Source organism: Piliocolobus tephrosceles, chromosome 1 (assembly GCF_002776525.5).
Source record: "Piliocolobus tephrosceles isolate RC106 chromosome 1, ASM277652v3, whole genome shotgun sequence".
In the NCBI taxonomy this organism is placed as follows: Eukaryota; Metazoa; Chordata; class Mammalia; order Primates; family Cercopithecidae; genus Piliocolobus; species Piliocolobus tephrosceles.
In genome coordinates, this window is record NC_045434.1 from 42,505,299 (window position 1) to 42,524,280 (window position 18,982).

The 18,982-nt window shown below is 36.2% G+C and overlaps 1 protein-coding gene across 1 annotated transcript in view; it reads left to right on the forward strand.

Annotated features, from left to right (window-relative positions):
• The window catches only part of HMCN1 (hemicentin 1), a 454,750-nt gene that overhangs the window by 114,048 nt on the left and 321,720 nt on the right, over positions 1-18,982 (forward strand). The window contains exons 3-4 of the mRNA XM_023203379.3: positions 7,517-7,675; positions 8,752-8,874. Coding sequence (XP_023059147.2) covers positions 7,517-7,675; positions 8,752-8,874 — 282 coding nt within the window. The remainder of the gene's footprint in view (positions 1-7,516; positions 7,676-8,751; positions 8,875-18,982) is intronic.

The window sequence follows — 18,982 nt, forward strand, 5'->3', positions numbered from 1 at the left end:
AGTTTGCGACCAGCCTGGCCAAAACTGTAAAACCTTTTTTCTACTAAAAATACAAAAATTAGCTGGGCGTGGTGTTAGGTTCCTGTAATCCCAGCTACTCTCGAGGTTGAGGCAGGAGAATCTCTTGAGCACCAGAGGTGTAGGTTGCAGTGAGCGAGATCATGCCACTGCACTCCAGCCTGGGTGACAGAGCTAGACCCTGTCTCAACAAAAAAAAGAAAAAACAAAGAAAAAAATTTTTTTTGTTCAGCTTGAAACTGAGTTTCATACCTAAATTTTATAGGTAAGGGACAGATTACACAAATATGACATTTCACACATGGGGGTTCCATGTGAAAAGGATACAGTCTGACTTTGAAACTAAGTGCAAACTTTAGTAGGTTATACTCATGTTAGAATAAGGGTAAATATTGTAATGCCAGTGAGAATTATTTTGGACTTAATCATGAGCCTATAAAAACATTTCAATTTTTTATTGCTTAGAGTTAGGCACTTGAAAAACAATTGATATAAAAATGAGTTCAATGAAAGGATGAGAAGAGAAGAATTGAAATAGGTTGATTACAAGATAAATGATAAAGCATGGGAACATGCTTGCTCTGAGATTAACATTCTTGGGTCTCTCTGATCCATCATTTGATGTACATTGTCCCATTAGGATTTGAACAGGGACTTCATTTTTTCCCCACTCCTCTCACAGTTTAAAGGTTCAGTTTATTCCAGTGCCACTCCTACACTGTCTTGTATTTAGAAATGACAGCATGATAATCTGTGTTTTAATACTCCCTTGAATGATAAGATTTCTATTCATTCTTATTTAATCTTGCTTTCCAGGAATTCATTTTGTGAACATAATTATCACTGTAACTCTGAAGTTACAGTTTTTTTTTTTTTTTAATTTTTTTATTCCTGGAGCAACATTTACTGTGAAAGCTCACATGCTTCTGTTTTTTTTAGTACACATTTTTCTATCTGAAACGTCTTTGGCAGTTTAGTAAATTGTAGGCATCAGTAGAATTATAAAGATAAAATGTCAATCAAAATATTGAGCAGGACTGTGCATACTGATACTAATTATCTATATTTCAAGGTTCAAATAAAAGCACGGGTTAACAAAATCAGACCCTTTCTAAAATGCATTTAGGGAGCTAATTCTATACATTATACAGTTCATCTCCATTATAACTTTCATTTGTGTGTATGTGTGTGTGTGCATGCGCATGTTTCTGTGGTTTTAGGAAATATATTTACATAGCTATGTTGGTTTTATCCTGTTAATTATCAATCCTGATGGTACACCAGGACAGAGAGGGGTGTGGGGTAGAGATCAAACATAGGGGAAGTTAACTTTATACACTTGTACTTTTAGAAGGTTTAGTTCTGGAATTATATTACTTGAAATGGGATGGGCTAGGCTTAAGTCAAGCTCAGGCTGAGTATGTTAAGTGTGCCTAGAATATGTCAAGATTGCTTTGCAAATCTTTCACCCATTTACTCACTAGTCATTTATCCATTCATTCATCAAACAACAATGGAATACCTACTAAGTACTCCAAAAAACAGAGATCAAGTAGGAGGAAATATAAATTATCATACATCTTATTGAATACCACAAAAGAATAAACAATATTCTGTAGGTGTCTAGAAGAATGGGAATTTTCTTCCTCTGATTATACAGTGTCTCATAAAGCTACTTGCTTATAGTCACAGAAGTTCCAGAAGGTAATAAAATGCCTCATGGGAGTTTGCATGAATTTTCAGCCCAGGAATAATTGAGTTCAAATCTCTGCTTTTTCACTTACTAGTTGTGTGACCCTGAAAAAGGATTTTCAAAATGAGTCAATAAAACATGTTAAAAGTGATGTTTACCTTATCCACTGATATAAAAAATAAATAACATAATGTTTGTGACAATATTCTCTCAGCACTTGGCTCAGAGTAGACATTTATTGAATTAACACAGGTAGAGTGTCTTATTACCAAGAAAAGTGCTGATTAAATCAATAGGAGCTTTTATAGATTTAAATTCTTCAATTGTAAATTCTCCCATCATAAATGTTTATGGATTATGATTTTACATTTTTTCTATTTGGTATTCAGGTCAAAATGAAACTGCTACAGACTTTTAAAGGACTTAATTAATTAGTTAATTTATTTTTTTTGAGACAAGGTCTTACTCTGTAGCCCAGGCTGGAATGCAGTGGCATAATCACGGTTCACTGCAGCCTCCACTTACCCAGTGCCCTCTGAGTAGCTGGGACCACATACCAGCTGTGTGCCACCACACCCCACACCCAGATAATTTTTTCCTTTTTGTTTTTAGAGATGGGGATTTCCTCTGTTGCAAGGCTGGTCTTAAGCTTCTGGTCTTAAGAGATCTGCCCTCTTTGGCCTTCCAAACTGCTGAGATTACAGATACGAGTCACCATGCCTGGCAATTAACAGTCTAAAATGAAGTCTACATAAGTCAATCAAATGTATCATTCTAAAGTAGTACTGTCCAACAAATAGTGTGAGCTACGTATATAATTTCAAAAGCAGTTTAAATTAATTTCAATAATCTATTTATTTAACTGAATATATCCAAAATATGTCAATATGTCATCAATATAAAAATTAGCATTGCTTTAGTTTTTTAATTTAAATTTTAATTAAAATAAAATTTAAAAATTCAGTTTCTCATTTTTACCAGCCACATTTCAAGTGCTTAGTAGCCACATGAGGCTAGGTAGTGGCTACTGTGTTAGTGCAGAGGTAAAGCATTTCTTTCATAGATCATTTTATTTATTATTATTATTTTGAGATGGAGTCTCGCTCTGTCACCCAGTCTGGAGTGCAGTGGCGCGATCTCAGCTCACTGCAACCTCCACCTCCTGGGTTCAAGTAATTCTCCTGCCTCAGCCTCCTGAGTAGCTGGGACTAGGGGCATGTTGCCATGTCCGGCCAATTTTTTTTTTTTGTATTTTAGTAGAGACGGGTTTTCGCCATGTTGCCCAGGCTGGTCGCCAACTCCTAAGCTCAGGCAGTCTGCGCACCTCAGCCTCCCAAAGTGCTGGGATTACAGGTATGAGCCACTGCACCCGGCCTCACAGATCATTTTAATGGCCACTTATGGTTTAAAATTATTAGGAAACCAAACTCAAATATCAGATAGGGAGCTTTTGTAACAAGATAATACTGTATGTTAACTTCTTTTGGAAAAAGAACAAACTTACTTTTCTTTTCAGGACCTTCTATCCACAATGAGATAGCTTTATTAAGATACGAATTACTAGTTAACATTTACTTTTAATTTTCAGTTAGCTAGAAGCAGAAAGCTAATAATTTAAATATACTGTATTATTTTGGGAAGAGTTTTATTCCTGAGAACACTTATAATCAATATGATTACAATATAATCTGTGTTTGCAGATTATATTGCAAATGTAAAATTTGGGGCAGAACAGTCATTTTTATTATAAAGAATACATTGATTTCCATAGCAGCCAAAACATAATTAAGCTATATAGAGCAATCCTAAAGGATGTATAAGCACCTCCAATCTTGGCTTCTGACATGTGTGAATCAAAAGTGTTTCTTTTCTAAAAATTTATTTTGCTTTTTAAGAGATAGCTTGCTATGTTGCCCAGGCTGGATGGGAATTCCTGGTTTCAAGGGATCCTCCCACCTCAGCCCCCCAAGTAACTGGGACAACAGGCATGTGCTACCATGTCTGGCTTAAAATGTTCTCTTTTTACTTGACATTCTCCAATTTTCCTGGCTGCTTTGAGACTTATTGTTAGTTCTTTCATAAAAGTCAAAGAATTCATTTTAGAGTACATGATACTATAAAAGTCCAATAAATAAAACAATATTTGTGAAATTCTCTGTGGGGTTTTAGTTGTGTCAGTTCACCACACTCTTTCCTTTGATTATTAACCACTATTAAGCCTCATATACATAAAGCTCCAGTGTTTCACAAAGTGGCTTTTTTATTTCAGGAAAATAAGGTGGTTCTAATACTTACAGAAAAGGTTGTTGACCATCTTGATTTTATTAATATGTGGTTAAACTGCTTTATTCAAATTTATAGGCTGAAAAATGTTTATAGTCTTAGGGACCCTATTTCAGTACATGATTTTTTTAGGGCTGCATTCAATTTTAGGTTGAGCCTGAAGTTCTGGGGAGATTCCAATTGGGCGAATTCATCTGGAGTCCCTTTCAAGGACTCTAGTGGTCTCTACAGTCTACTCCTGGGTAATGTTTCAGGATCCCTAGGGAAGTGGGCATCTATAGGTCCTCTTAGGGCAAATTTATACCTAAGTCAAATGGCTCAGAGAGGGTCTCTCCCTCAATAACTAGACAAGGTTTATCATTCCTTCTATTCCTAATATGTGCCTCTAGATATTTCTTAGCTGTCCTCATGTTTGGCCTGTAGACAGAAAACTTCTCCTAGTGTGTTCATACACACGTGACAATTAGTAAAAGACATTTAATCTCTCCTTAGAATTATACTACCATGGAGTTGTATTGTGTACTTGGCCACTCAACAAATGCTTGTAGAATGGATAAATTATATTGTGGTTCACACTCGGGTACACAGTGTCAGGTGCAGTTGAGAAATGTTTTTCTTTAAGCTTCTGAATATACAATAGGAATTTAAATTTTTTTGAGCATCCCAGAATATCCATTACAAATTATATAAAATTGGCTGCAAATAAAGATTATTTCTATTCAATATACCAAAATTACTAACATGTCTGTCTATTTCCCACTTTCCAATTACATAAATTTTCATTTAGGATCATTGTTGCATGATAACCCTCCAAATAACTGTTATGCAAAGGAAATATGTTAAGTACCACTAAAGTGTAAAGCAGAGTAGAATGCATCTGAAGAGTGAGGAAGCACATTTGACTGGAAACAAAGCTTTAAGGAGGGGAAGGCATATTATCTCAACCATTGTGAGATAATTAATTTGAAAAATATTTAGTCAGTGATGACTTTAAGCCAGAAATGTGCTATGAACTGAGGATTCAAGGAATCAGCAAAGCAGAGTTTCTTGCCATCAATGAGCTTATACAATAATGGAAGAATTTAGGCATGCATGTTTTGTTGAGAAGTGTTTGATGGTAGAGATAGAACAGTAGAAAGACTACTTGAATGAAAATTATTATGGCATTAAGGCATGAAGAAAGGGGAATATTAAAAGAACAGAAAGTAATCTCAGCTTAAAGGGAGCAATTTGTGGAGAAGGAGCAACAGGAGATAGAAAGCTGGAAAGATTATTTGATCTAACACAAGTAGTGAAATATTTTAAGTAGGAACGTGATGTATATAGCTTTTTACTGCAGGCAAAATAAAGTTAAGTGGAAGGAAAAGCAGAAAATCAGATAGGAGTCTGTACATGTATAAAATTTGTGTTAAGAAAAGTGACTAGTAGGAAGTGAAGAGAAAGGGAAGGGACAGATTTAAGTCGAATGACTGACGACTGATTAGATGAAAGTAGAAGGAGGAGTAAAAAATGACTCAGGTTTTGAAACTAAATATGCAGATAGTGCTGTAAACAAAAATAGGGATGACAAAGCAGAAAATATGAGTTCTGTTTTAGATGCACTAAATTGGAGATGCCTATAGAACACCCAGGAATAGAGTTCTAACAAGAAATTGAAAATGTAAAATTAGAACTTGAGAGATAAGTATGGTCAAAAGATACAAATATGCAAGTTGTTGAGAGCGGTGTGATTTGTTAAACTAAATGCCTCGAAAATGCATATAAATGATAGAAGGTAGGAGATAAGTTCTGCAAAAAGAGAAAGGACTGCTAACTCAATAAAATTTTGGGGAATCTATGGCTGGTGTATTTTCCAAAGTGAAGATCAGGTTACTACATCTTCTAGCCCCATGCAATTAAGAAAGTGACCTAATATTTAATGAGTCTCTCCGTTTTAGAGTCATTTTTTAACAGCTGATGCTCTGTTTCAACCTATTTAACAAATAATACTCAAAGACTGTAAGTTTTGATTGGGATCCAGTACAAGAAAAGATTCTCTACTTCATCCAGGCTAGCTACATTATAAACTATTCTTATACTTGGTTCTTATGACCCTGATTAGATCTATGGTGTTCACAGTATCTGTATCAGAATATGAGACTGTTGGAGCCTGGCGAAAGACCCAATAGGAAAATCAAATAGGATTTCCAGAGTTTAATGATAAAGCTTTACTCCTTTCATGGAATAACTATTTTCTTTCTGAGAAAGAGCTCTTACCTGTTGGACTCTGCTGCCATAAAGCCCACATGATCCCAAGCTGCCCTGCTTTTTATGTGATTGCTTATTCTAGGCCCTTAAGGACAAGACATTTCAGCTTATTTGTTGGATGACCAAATCTTAGCCAGGTGTTCAGCAATTATTAATCGCTCAAATTATATTGATCAAAAGTCCATTCCCTTGGCCCTATAGTTATTGCTATCAGTCTGTCTGTCTGTTTGTCTATCTATCTACCATTTTTGATGGAGAAGTAAAATTGGAAAGAGCACTAATATTTCAACAGCAGAGAAATGGTTGACTAAAGTATGGAATATAGACATAATAGAATGTTTTTCCATTATTCAAACCTGTGATTTTAAACAATGCTGATGACATGGAACCAAACAGGATGTAATTCTAAAATATAATGCATAAAACTATAAATACAGCAAGCTCACAATTTCATTTACAAATCCACATAATTATGAAGGAAATAAACATGACAAGGATTCCTCTGAGGGTGGGAACAGTTTTTGTTTAGGAATACATATTGAGTCTATTCAAGTAGAAAATAAAACACACAGATTATGGGTTAATAGGAAAATGAAACAGAGTCAGAGTGAAAAGAATGACAAACAGAATGCATTTTATGTCAGTTAGTCAGGGAAAGCTTCTCTGACAGGTACGAAGTGAGCAGAAGTTTGATGGAATATAGAGACATGCCATGCTGGAAAAATGTAGTAAAGAGTGTGATGGAGTAGAGAGATCACCTTGATTAGTTCCCAGGTGAGTAGTTAGCCTTAGCCATGGGTGCACAGCCATGAGTGCAAGCAAGTGGTTCACGATTAAGGCAGGCATCTGGCTGCTTCTGCAGGTAGGTTAACAGGTATTGTGGTGGGAGTTTATAAACATTCTCTTCTAATTGCTCCTGTCGTCTCAATACAATAAGCAAGGTCATCAAATAAGAATGAGAAAAAGTAAGAGAAGAGGGGGGTATATGAGATCATTGTGTAAGACAGGGGAGAGTAAATAGACATTTAATTTTAAACGTATATAGCTATTAGTTTGTGTGTTTTGGGTGAATTTCTAACTTATCCCTAAGTAAGCATTTTTCTGGTTCATCTCACTTTACATCTCTTCCATCCCTTCTTGAACAAAGTGCCAAACTGCCAGAAAATAAAAGTGAAAACTTGCTCAGTTCTAAAACTCCCAAAGTACCTTGTTATAACCAAAATATTCAATTGTTTTTGCTGATGAGGTAATTGAATTTTTCTCTCCACTCAACAGGGTGGTGGTGATTGTCCAGAAATGAGTATCGGAGCTATAAAAATTGCCTTGGAAATTTCTCTTCCTGGTTCTTTCATCTATGTTTTCACTGATGCTCGGTCCAAAGATTACCGGCTCACCCATGAGGTTCTGCAACTTATCCAACAGAAACAGTCACAAGTGAGTAAGAATCAATCCCAACATACTGCATTCTGTCTAAATGCAGTAGGTAAGAGATTGCCTATCTTCTTTGACTGTTCCATATGTGGTCAATAACAAAAATTATGACGTCATCTAATTTAAACATATTAAACATAGATGTGATATTTATACATAGCATATGAATGCCTTGTTTTTCAGTATGGAGAAGACATGATTGGGGATTAATTAAGGTACTTGTTACCTTTTTTTCCTTATAACTGACAAAACATAGGCCTAACCAAAAAAGACTTATATTCCAATGTTATCTCTGACGTGGAATCATGCCTGAGTCAGAGTTATTCTTTGTATCAGCTATTGCTGCATGACAAACTTTTCAAACACTCAATGGTCTAAAACAATAAGCATTTATTTCTCACATGTTCGCAGAGCTCAGTCGATCTAAGCCAGGCTTGCTCACTGGTGTTTCTGGGGAATAGTATGGGTTTTGCTTATCTAAGCTTGACTGTCAGGAGACCTGGCTTTGCCTCACAGTTGTCTTACCCTTAACAAGTTAACTTAACTTAACAGTAAGTTAGTTTAGGTATGTCCTTCTCATGGCCATGGCAGAAACACTTAAGAGCAAATGGAAATACATATAAGCCCTTTTGGGTCTCAGCCCAGACCTTGTAGAATGTCATTTCTGCCTCATGGTATTGGCCAAAGAAAGTTACATGGACAAGCTTAGATTCAAAGATGACAAAATAAGCTCTACCTCTTTTATAAGAAGAAATTCAGAATCTTTTAACTGAGTGATACAGGGAGGGGTGAGGAATTGAGGCCGTTCTGTGATCTAGCATAGTCATGGTCTCATTTCTACTTCTACAGCTTTTAGCCTACACTTCTGAAATAGAAATCACTATGTTCCTATCTGAGTTCACTATTAAACAGAGTATAAAGTCAATAATTATATATACATACATTTATACACACACACACACACTCTCATATATTCTACTTGCCCAGTAATGTGTTAACACAATAGGTACTCGATACGTATTTTTTTTATTTCTGGAAACCCTTTACACTGTTTCATTTTTTTTTTTTTTCAATCATAGGTGGTATTTGTACTGACTGGAGATTGTGATGACAGGACCCATATTGGATATAAAGTCTATGAAGAAATTGCCTCTACAAGTTCTGGTCAAGTGTTCCATCTGGACAAAAAACAAGTTAATGAGGTCAGTTTAATAAAAGGAATCTACTTTATTACCAGCTGCCTTATCAAAATCGGTTAGGCCAGCCTAATTATGACAGATTTGATTTCAAAAACAATTTTAACCAAAAGGTATTACTCCTAGGCCACAGTTCAATAAAGGCATTGAATAATGTGAAGTAATGTAGATATATTTAATGTTAATTTTTAGATTGTATTACTTTTAGCAATAAACTGTTTAATTTAACTGTTTAATTTTATGGGAATCAAAAATTTTTGTTGTTGTTCAGTAAGATCAATTTGTGATGAATAACTTTCATATGACTATTAAAATGAGGCTTAACTGGTTACTGAAGTAGGATGTGAAAAAGTTAATTATTGAGCAAAATTCTAATGTAAGAAAATTTAGTATTTTCCTTTTTTTTTGTTTTTTTTGTTTTTTTTGTTTTTTTTGAGACGGAGTCTCGCTCTGTCGCCCAGGCTGGAGTACAGTGGCCGGATCCCAGCTCACTGCAAGCTCCGCCTCCCGGGTTTACGCCATTCTCCTGCCTCAGCCTCCCGAGTAGCTGGGACTACAGGCGCCCGCCACCTCACCTGGCTAGTTTTTTGTATTTATTTAGTAGAGATGGGGTTTCACCATGTTAGCCAGGATGGTCTCGATCTCCTGACCTTGTGACCCGCCCATCTCGGCCTCCCAAAATGCTGGGATTACAGGCTTGAGCCACCGTGCCCGGCCAGTATTTTCTTAAAAATTCCTTTAGATAGGTTTAATTGTCATAATTTTTTTTTTTTTTTTTTTGAGACAGAGTCTCACTCTGTCCCTCAGGGTGGAGTACAGTGGCACAATCTCAGCTCACTGCAAGCTCTGCTTCCCGGGTTCATGATATTCTCCTGCCTCAGCCTCCCAAATAGCTGGGACTACAGATGCCAACCACCATGCCTGGCTAATGTTTTTGTATTTTTAGTACAGACGGGGTTTCACCATGTTAGCCAGGATGATCTCGATTTCCTGACCTCGTGATCTGCCCACCTCGGCCTCCCAAAGTGCTGGGATTACAGACATGAGCCACCATGCCCGGCCCATAATTTCTTCTTTGTCCATTTTGCTGTCTTTCCTTGGCCTCACTCAAGATAATGACATTATTTTAAACCGGTTTATATATTTGGCTCTCAATTAAGTTTCTAGGAACATACCAATACAAAGATAAGGGTATTTTAAAATTTATTTTTATTTTTTGTTTAGTCCTTTTTTTTTTTTTTTTTAAGTGCTGGGGTACATGTGCAAGTTATACAGCTTTGTTACATAGGTAAACGTGTGCCATGGCGTAATTCACATTTGATTCCTGTGGTCACTGTATCTCTACAAGTTCTATTAATTTCATGACAGACTCCTTTGTGTCTTAAATGAAATGGTTCACTAGTTCTCTTATAGCTTAAGAGTTCTTATTATATCAAGGTAGAACTAATAGGACATTACAAATTTCTAGAGGAAACAATCTAGTGAAAATTTTTTTAATCAACATATTGAAATATATAGATCTGTAAAGTTAATCTAAAAAAATGTATTCTTGGAAGAAACAGCTTTAGAGAGGGTTATGGCTTGATTTTAGATTGTGTCCACTCTAGTGACTCAGAAATTCCTGGGCAGGGTCTGATGACTACACAGCGAGCCCTCAACAGTTAATTTGCATCAATGTTTGCATAAGAATTTGGGAACCTGGGAAAAAAGGGGTTGGGGAACAGTGCAGGGCTCTCTCAGACACTGGGTTCCTCGTACTATCCCACTGTACTTGAACCTAAAGAAGGAAAAGCTGCTGATAGAAATTGTCTTCAAAATGGAATTCTGTAAGACTCTAGGGTATAGTGAGCAGCATTAAGTGGGACTTAAGTGAGGAAGAGTATAATTTTCTCTTACATCAGCTTGTACATCACTTGCTTAGAGTTTTGTGAGGTTCTGGGTGGGAGGTGGTGTTGGTGTGCAGTGGAGAGAGATAATGTCGGGGTCAATATGCTGAGTATGCCAAGCCTAGTGGACATGGTCATTCCCAGCAGAAGTACTATAGAAGAGGCAAGAAGACACATGGCTGGCACCTAAGCTTTTGAAAGAATAGTTGCTCAATGGGACCTGTTTGTGTGTTTGTGAATAGTTAGACACCAGTTAGAGATTCCCAAAACAGGGTGAGCACAGTGGCTCACACCTATAATCCCAGCACTTTGGGAGGCCGAGGCAGGTGGATCATGAGGTCAGGAGTTCGAGACCAGCCTGGCCAACATGGTGAAACCCTGTCTCTACTAAAAATACAAAAATTAGCTGGGCATGGTGGCATGTACCTGTAGTCCCAGCTACTCGGGAGGCTGAGGCAGGAGAATCGCTTGAATCTGGGAGGTGGCGGTTGCAGTGAGCAGAGACCACACCACTGCACTCCAGTCTGGGCAACAGAGTGAGACTCCATCTTAAAAAAAAAAAAAAAAAAAAAGGCCAGGCGCGGTGGCTCAAGCCTGTAATCCCAGCACTTTGGGAGGCCCAGACGGGCAGATCACGAGGTCAGGAGATTGAGACCATCCTGGCTAACACGGTGAAACCCCATCTCTACTAAAAATACAAAAACTAGCCGGGCGAGGTGGTGGGCGCCTGTAGTCCCAGCTACTCGGGAGGCTGAGGCAGGAGGATGGCGTAAACCCGGGAGGCGGAGCTTGCAGTGATCTGAGATCCGGCCACTTTACTCCAGCCTGGGCGCAGAGCCCAGCCCCACCCTCAAAAAAAAAAAAAAAAAAAAAGTGTGTCCTGGGAATGTGACTCCATTTATGACCACATAACCAAGGAAAATTGAGTTACATAAAATTGAAATAATATAGTGCGTTAAATGGAGAAACTAAGCCCTATAGAGAAACTATAAGGCCTAGAACCTTTATTAAGTGGCATGTGATATTGTTTGGCTGTGTCCCCCCTGCCATCCCCCAATCAGTTCTCATCTTGAATTGTAATTCCCATAATCCCCACATGTCATTGGAGGGACCTATTGGAGGTGATTAGATTATGGGGGCTGTTCCCCCATGCTTTTCTCATGATAGCGAGTGGAGTTCTCACAAGATCTGATGGTTGTATAAGGGGCCTTTCCCTGCTTCACTCAGCACTTCTCTCTCCTGCCACTGTGTAAAGAAGGATGTGTTTGCTTCCCCTTCCGTCACAATTGTAAGTTTTCTAAGGCCTCCCCAGCCATACAGAACTGTGAGTCAATTAAACCTCTTTCCTTTATAAATTACCCAGTCTCAGGCAGTTCTTTATAGCTACATGAGAAAGGACTAATACAGCATGATATTATACATAATTTTTATAGTTCTAATAATTTTTAATAATTCTGACAATTACTAGATACTTTGTAAGAATAATAAATTTATAAAAATTTGGTGTAAATTTGGAAAATTTTATAAATATGGATATATTACAGAAACTTAACCCACTGGCTTGTTGTTAGTGTTTTTCTCCTGGATCATCAACTGATATTGTAATCTTTAAATTTAGCTTTAGCAGAATAGCACTAGAAAGAAGCATTGCTAAAGTTGTCCATTTTTATAAACTAGAGTTTGATGCTGACAATAGGGCTGAGCCTTTATTTATCTATCCATCATAGCAATTCTTACCACCTCACTAATTGGTACAGGAAAGGATGTTTCATTTACTTTGGGCTAATGAGACCAAAGGAATTTTAGCTAGGAGTATCTTGGATTAAGTCAACAATCAAACCCATCCTACTGCTAAACCACCAGAGTTCAGGAAATTATCTTTTTGTTCAAGCCAATTTGAGTTGAGCATTCATTTACCTTAAAGTAAATGCATCCTAAATGATAAAACTTGTATATATCTTTGTGACATGGGATCTGTGAGTCCCAGTTTCCCTGTTTGTAAAATGGAGACAATAGAATTATCCTTTTCAGAAATTTGCTGTAAGGTTAAGTGAGATAATGCACTTAAATGTTCCACACAAGGTCTAGCACAGAGCAGTGCCCAATAAATATTAACTAGTGTTATTATAACACTGGTAGTGTTGGTATTATGCTTTTAAAATGAGGAAAATTGTACCATCATGTTTGCTAGAAATTAGATGCCTGATTGTTACTGGGAAATAAATCTGAGTAGGAGAATCCAGGAAGAGGTTGGGCAGTTTTCAATGTGTGTGAAAAAAAAAAGATATTGTGAAGCTCCTATTGGAACTGTATAAGTCAATATATTCCTTAAAGAAAGCTACCACCATGGAAGATTTTGTTAATAGGAAGCATTGTGACAGTGTTAAAATTGTATTTGCAAAATTTTGGCATGTAATTTAGTCATTTCTTTTTTCTCACTGTTCCAAATTATTCTATTATGAAAACATTACGAACTCTAGGGAAAATAGATGCTATACTGGAATCCTCACATTTAATAGACACAAGAACTGCAGGGAAGCCACACATGCACTGAGTCCTTTCATTTTACTCAAGACTTTTCATCTACTGTTTCTAAAGGCAAGTGTAGTGTTATATTTTACTCTCTTAACCTATTTAATCAGTTTCTTAACCTGGGGGATATATTTTATATCAACTCTCTCTTGAGCTAAAGTGAAGTTTTTACTACGTTCTGTTTTTTCTTTTTTTAAAAGAACAATGATTAAGTAGAAGATCTAGGACTCTTTCATCTTTATTTAACATAAAAGGGAAACCAAAGTGAAGAAATTATTTGGCCAGGCATCACTGGTCTATAAATCACTGTATGGTATTACATTTTGGAAACGCAATTTACAATACATCTCAAGGATGTCCTTAATTCACCTTTGAATACAGACAAGGAACTAAACTATTGCAGTGTTACTCCTTTATTTATATGCTGGGTGGGTTGTCAGTTGATTTAATTAATGCTTCCTTTTGGTGTAAGAAAAAGTCCAAGCTGGAAATCTCAAAGTTTCTTACAGATGCTATATCCCTGTGTCAAAGAAGCTAACACAAAAGACCCACTGTTATTTAGATAATTCGCTTGTCCTGAGCTTCCCTATTCTTTTTCCCACCTCCCCCAACTCACGTCCTGTAACATTCCCTTCCCTCAAAAAAATCTTACCAGGCTGTTTTATTGGTCTGATTCCAATAGATGCTAACATTACAATAAAAACATTTCTTTTTTTATTTTTTAAAGTTTTGTGGGTGCGTAGTAGGTGTATATATTTATGGGTCCATGAGATGTTTTGATACAGGCATGCAATATGAAATAAGCACATTATGGAGAATGGGGTATCTATCTTCTCAAGCAGGTATCTTTGAGTTACAAACAACCCAATTACACTCTTTAAGTTGTTTTCAAATGTACAATTAAGCAATAAATAGCGTTTCAATAAATCATTAGTTCTGTAATTATCTATTACAGAGGCAGGGTATCAGTAACTGAAGCTCTATAACAATGGAACCAGGGGAATATGTACCCAACCCCTTCCTATTTTCTGGTGCCTTTCATTCTCCCAAATCCAACTGGAAGCTAGGGAACCAAGGAGCCCTGTTGAGGCGTTCCATAAAAGTCAGCATCCCAGGCCGCGGTCACATCTGTAATCCCAGCACTTTGGGAGGCCGAGGCGGGCGGATCACGAGGTCAAGAGACCGAGACCATCCTGACCAACATGGCAAAATCCCGTCTCTACTAAAATACAAAAATTAGCCGGGCATGGTGGCATGCGCCTGTAGTCCCAGCTACTGGGGAGACTGAGGCAGGAGAATCACTTGAGCCGCCAGGAGGCAGAAGTTTCAGTGAGCCGAGATCGCGCCACTGCACTCCAGCCTGGGTGACAGAGCCAGACTCTGTCTCAAAAAAAAAAAAAAAAAAAAAGATCAGCATCCCAGGGTGCAAAGTCAGATGGAAATGATTATTAGAGAATGAAGCTGGAGGGGCAAACAGAGAACATTCAGCACAAGCAGTATTGTGTGGTAGTTAAGACTAATGCTCTGGGACCATGGCACATATCCCAGCCATATGACCTTAGATATTTTCTGTGTGTCAGTTTCCTTATCTGTAAGTGGAGAGAATGATAGTTCCTACTTCATAGTGTTGTTGGGTTTAGAATATATTAATAAATATTAACTGCTATTATTTTTATTTAGTGATACATGCTAGTCAAAATGTTCTAGTGATCTTTTTTGGTTTTCTAATAGGAAGAGGAGAGTTGAGCTTACTAGGTATTTCAAAGGAAATAAACTGAACCCAGGAAAATAAAGTGACAATTTGCAACACATCCATGAAAAATTCAAATCCTGGCAATGAAAAGCCTCATAGATTAGAGAGTACTGGACTTATTTCTCTTGTTAGTTTTTTCCGTGAGTTCAATACTTACATTAGAAAAAACGGTAAACTTTGCTGGAGTATGAATTTGGCATAGCCTCTTCCTACTATTTTGGCTAATGGCCATTTAGGACTAGACTTTAGACCATTTAGGACTAGACTTTAGCTTTCTGCATATGGCTCAGTGATGAGACTCTGAAACTTGGGGTTTTGGACAATTAGTGCTCTAAAATGAGATATCTGCCATTTTGTTTTTCCCCATTCCCGAGTTTCACTCTAGAAATTATTCCAAAAACAAAACCTTACTGCTGACCTTGAAAATAAGTAGAAACGGGTGTTTCCTCTGAAATTTGAAAATGTATCAGAGACAATTATAATGTTCTAGAGAGCTACAGGAAATGTGTGAAAACAATGTGTAAATGTTTCCACTTATCCCTTCTACGAATTCACCTGTGGAAAATAAAACAGAGGCGTTCAGAGCCGATTCTTTAAAATAAATGTATGTCTCCACATCGACAAACACAACTGAAAAGGAATGCGTCCCTGAACTTCAGTTTCAGTGGAATGCTTTCTTTCCCTTTTTTTGTGCTAAGATTGACACGTTATCTGTATGAGTATGTGCTAGGAATGCTAATGTTCCAGTCACATAGTTACCTTTTCACTCCCAGGCACCTGGGAGTGCTTATAGGTCACGAATATGCTTAAATGAAGCCATGTGTACTTCATGTTTCCATTTGTTTAGATAAAATAAAACACGAAGTCCTAAATTGCTTAAAAATTATCTTTGCCTGTAGGTTTCTGAGCATGTGAACAGTTTTTGTAATGACATTTAAAGAGTACAAATATTTCTCACAAATGTTGGGGGGAGAGGATGGATGGAGATGACTGCTCTCAACAGAATATCATTTAGAAAAAATATACCAGAAGTCAAGCAGAGCTCTCCTGCAAGTCTGAAACAGCAGGGGATGGGACCAGATATGGGATGGAGAGTGGGGAATACATGATTTAAAAGGATAAACCCTGCAAAATGAGAGTGCCTATCTTTCATTTCATGATTTTGTATATGGGCTCTGGAAACTGTTTTGAAGCACTAGTTATAAACTGCAGCAATACATTCTGTAATGTGCAGTGGGATCATCTCTATACAACAGAACTCATTGCCTGTGAAATGTAAGTTTCAGTATGAAAGTATCCCATAAGACAACCATGGTATCTGATCCCTAATATAAAAATCAGAAAACAGAATGGACATCACTCATTAAAGCTTCTTCCTAAAATACCAAAAAAACACAGAAGACCTATCTTTAAGGAGAAAGAAGCTTATATAAATTCTTCAAGGAATATTTCTTAGAAAAGAAGGAAATGTTACTTAAGGATAAACACTAGCCAGTAAGTTGGATGCTTTTCAACAGGACCAAATCAGATAGAAAAAGAAATAAACCTATTTGTTTAGCTGACTCTATTTTGATTAGAAGCTAAATAAAATATCAAGTTTGACTATGAGATGTTAGAGATAACTGAATCAGTCAATTACCTGCATAGCTAATTCTGGGTTTGTAAAAGTCTTAACTACTGAAAAGTTACTGTGTCAACCTCAAAGTCTTTGAAAAATCTCATGAAAAATCCACACTGTCTCGAAAGAGAGTACCTGTTCTCCCCATTTTGTCTTTATTTTTACTGGCGTTGTGGTGGAAACTAAAGATTTGAATTGAGAAAAATAGTCCCAAATGCTTGATATTTAAAACTGAAACAACTTGTTAGCCTTTGAAATTGCTGACCATGATCTCTTGAAGAGTTTACCCATTGGGAACTGCAAAGGAACACAGGGAACATAAAAACATTGCATCAATGATGAGACAAATAAAATTCTACTGAGCAGTTTTCAACGGCCTCAACAATTTGGATATTTCCTTTCATATTTTATATATTTCATTTTAAGATATTCCTTTTCAAATTTTTTTGTTAAAAAGCACCTATGATTGGATAATAAGCAACTAATTCTATCTCACAGAAAGTAGAAAAATGCAAAAGTTTTGTTATTACATCTTTTCTGCTGAACAAGAATTGCCTGCTGCCCTTACATTTATGTAATTGAGGGGAAAACACAATAGTATTATTTCTTTAATAATGATAATTGAATAATTTGGGCCAAATTGGCTGTTGTTAATCTCTAGACATAGAAGATCTTATATAATTATACAACTTATGTAACTTACGTTTCATAATTACCTACCCAGGAACTCCATTACATAATTACTTTTCATCTGAAAGAAAAAGTTGTAACTTTTGTACTAAACACAGCAGGTACATACTGTTTTAAAGTAGGAAACTCTTGGCTATTATCTCTAGCAGAAATAGTTGTGTCAATTAAAGATAATTTAAATCTTTGGAAAAAACATACGAATTTTTTTTAAAGCAGTTTAAACCATTTAGTATACAAAGTATGACAAAAACTGAAGGTCTTATTTTAAATATTTCTGTATATTATGAACCAATGGATGGCTTTGAAAACAGTGAGCTTATCTAATGAAGCAGTAAGCAGTTCCATGAAAATATTAAGTTACAAATGCCATTTAAATACCAAACATATATCATGATTTGTCATTGCTTGCATTTGGTTCAGCCTAAAAATATTCATCAAGGACCATCTAGTTTTGGCTTCTGATTCTGCAATAGCAAAGAGTTAAGAGTCAAAGTAAGGGAAGTTTTATTTGAGAAATTTTCTTATGACCCAGGATAAATAAATGGAAACAGAGTCTATGCTTCGTATATTTTCCAGGTTTCCTTATGCATTCCAAGAATGAATTGACTGTAATAGGGTTATAAAAGCAAAATCTTTTGAGAGATGGTATGAGCTACTTTTGAGAGCTCCCTTGTAATGTTTTGGTCATGATTTGGCTTTGCGACAAAAATTACAAATGGTTTTCTCTTTCTTGTTGCAGACCCCAGAAGAAAAATGTACTTTAAAATCATATACCACAAAATTTAAACACCTTTGGTATGAGTGACTGAATGAAGAGAAAGGAAAAAAAATTTCAGAATTCTAGTCATAATTTTAAATAGACACAAGAAATTTATGTACTTTAAAATATGATTGTTGGGTTATTTCGTTAACTTCTTTTTATTATGAACTTAGGAAAAAGACACATGATATAGTTAAGCCATTTAAAATTTGAGTATCAATGCCATCTGTAGAAAGGAAGAAAGTCTTCAGGAACTAGTGAATGCATTTGTGAAAATTTGGCCATTATTTATTCAAATAATATTTATTAAATTAAATTAATGCAATAATATTATAATATAATACAATAAATTTAAATAATACATTAATAAAAACAAGTAAAATTATTAATTTGAACAATGTTTCTTTATGTCTGGTAAGATTGCAGTTTAAAAATATATTCGTTTACATTTATGTATGCATATTTCTAGACAAATGAAAAAGTCATACCTAAAAATGCTGATAATGGCAATCACTGGATAGTATGATTATGGATAATTTTAGTATTTTTTCTTTTACGTCTTACCTTATTGTTTACTGCGTAGGTATTATTTTTAAAATAAAGAAAAATAGTGAAGACATTACCGCTAACAAAAATAATTTCAAACACACTTCATATACTCTTGTTACAGGTTTATAAGCAAGACTGTATGCTATGAGCTATGAGCATGTAAGAACAAATCAGACATAGATATGATGTCTCCAGATGCCAGTTTTGGAATCTCTGAGGAGAGGGATCAAGTCTTCCCTGTCCAGAAGCAAAATCATGAACCAAATTCTACTTTCTGTTTTGCTTCTTCCTTAAGTACAGGCCTTCCCTTCTTCACTCAATTAGAA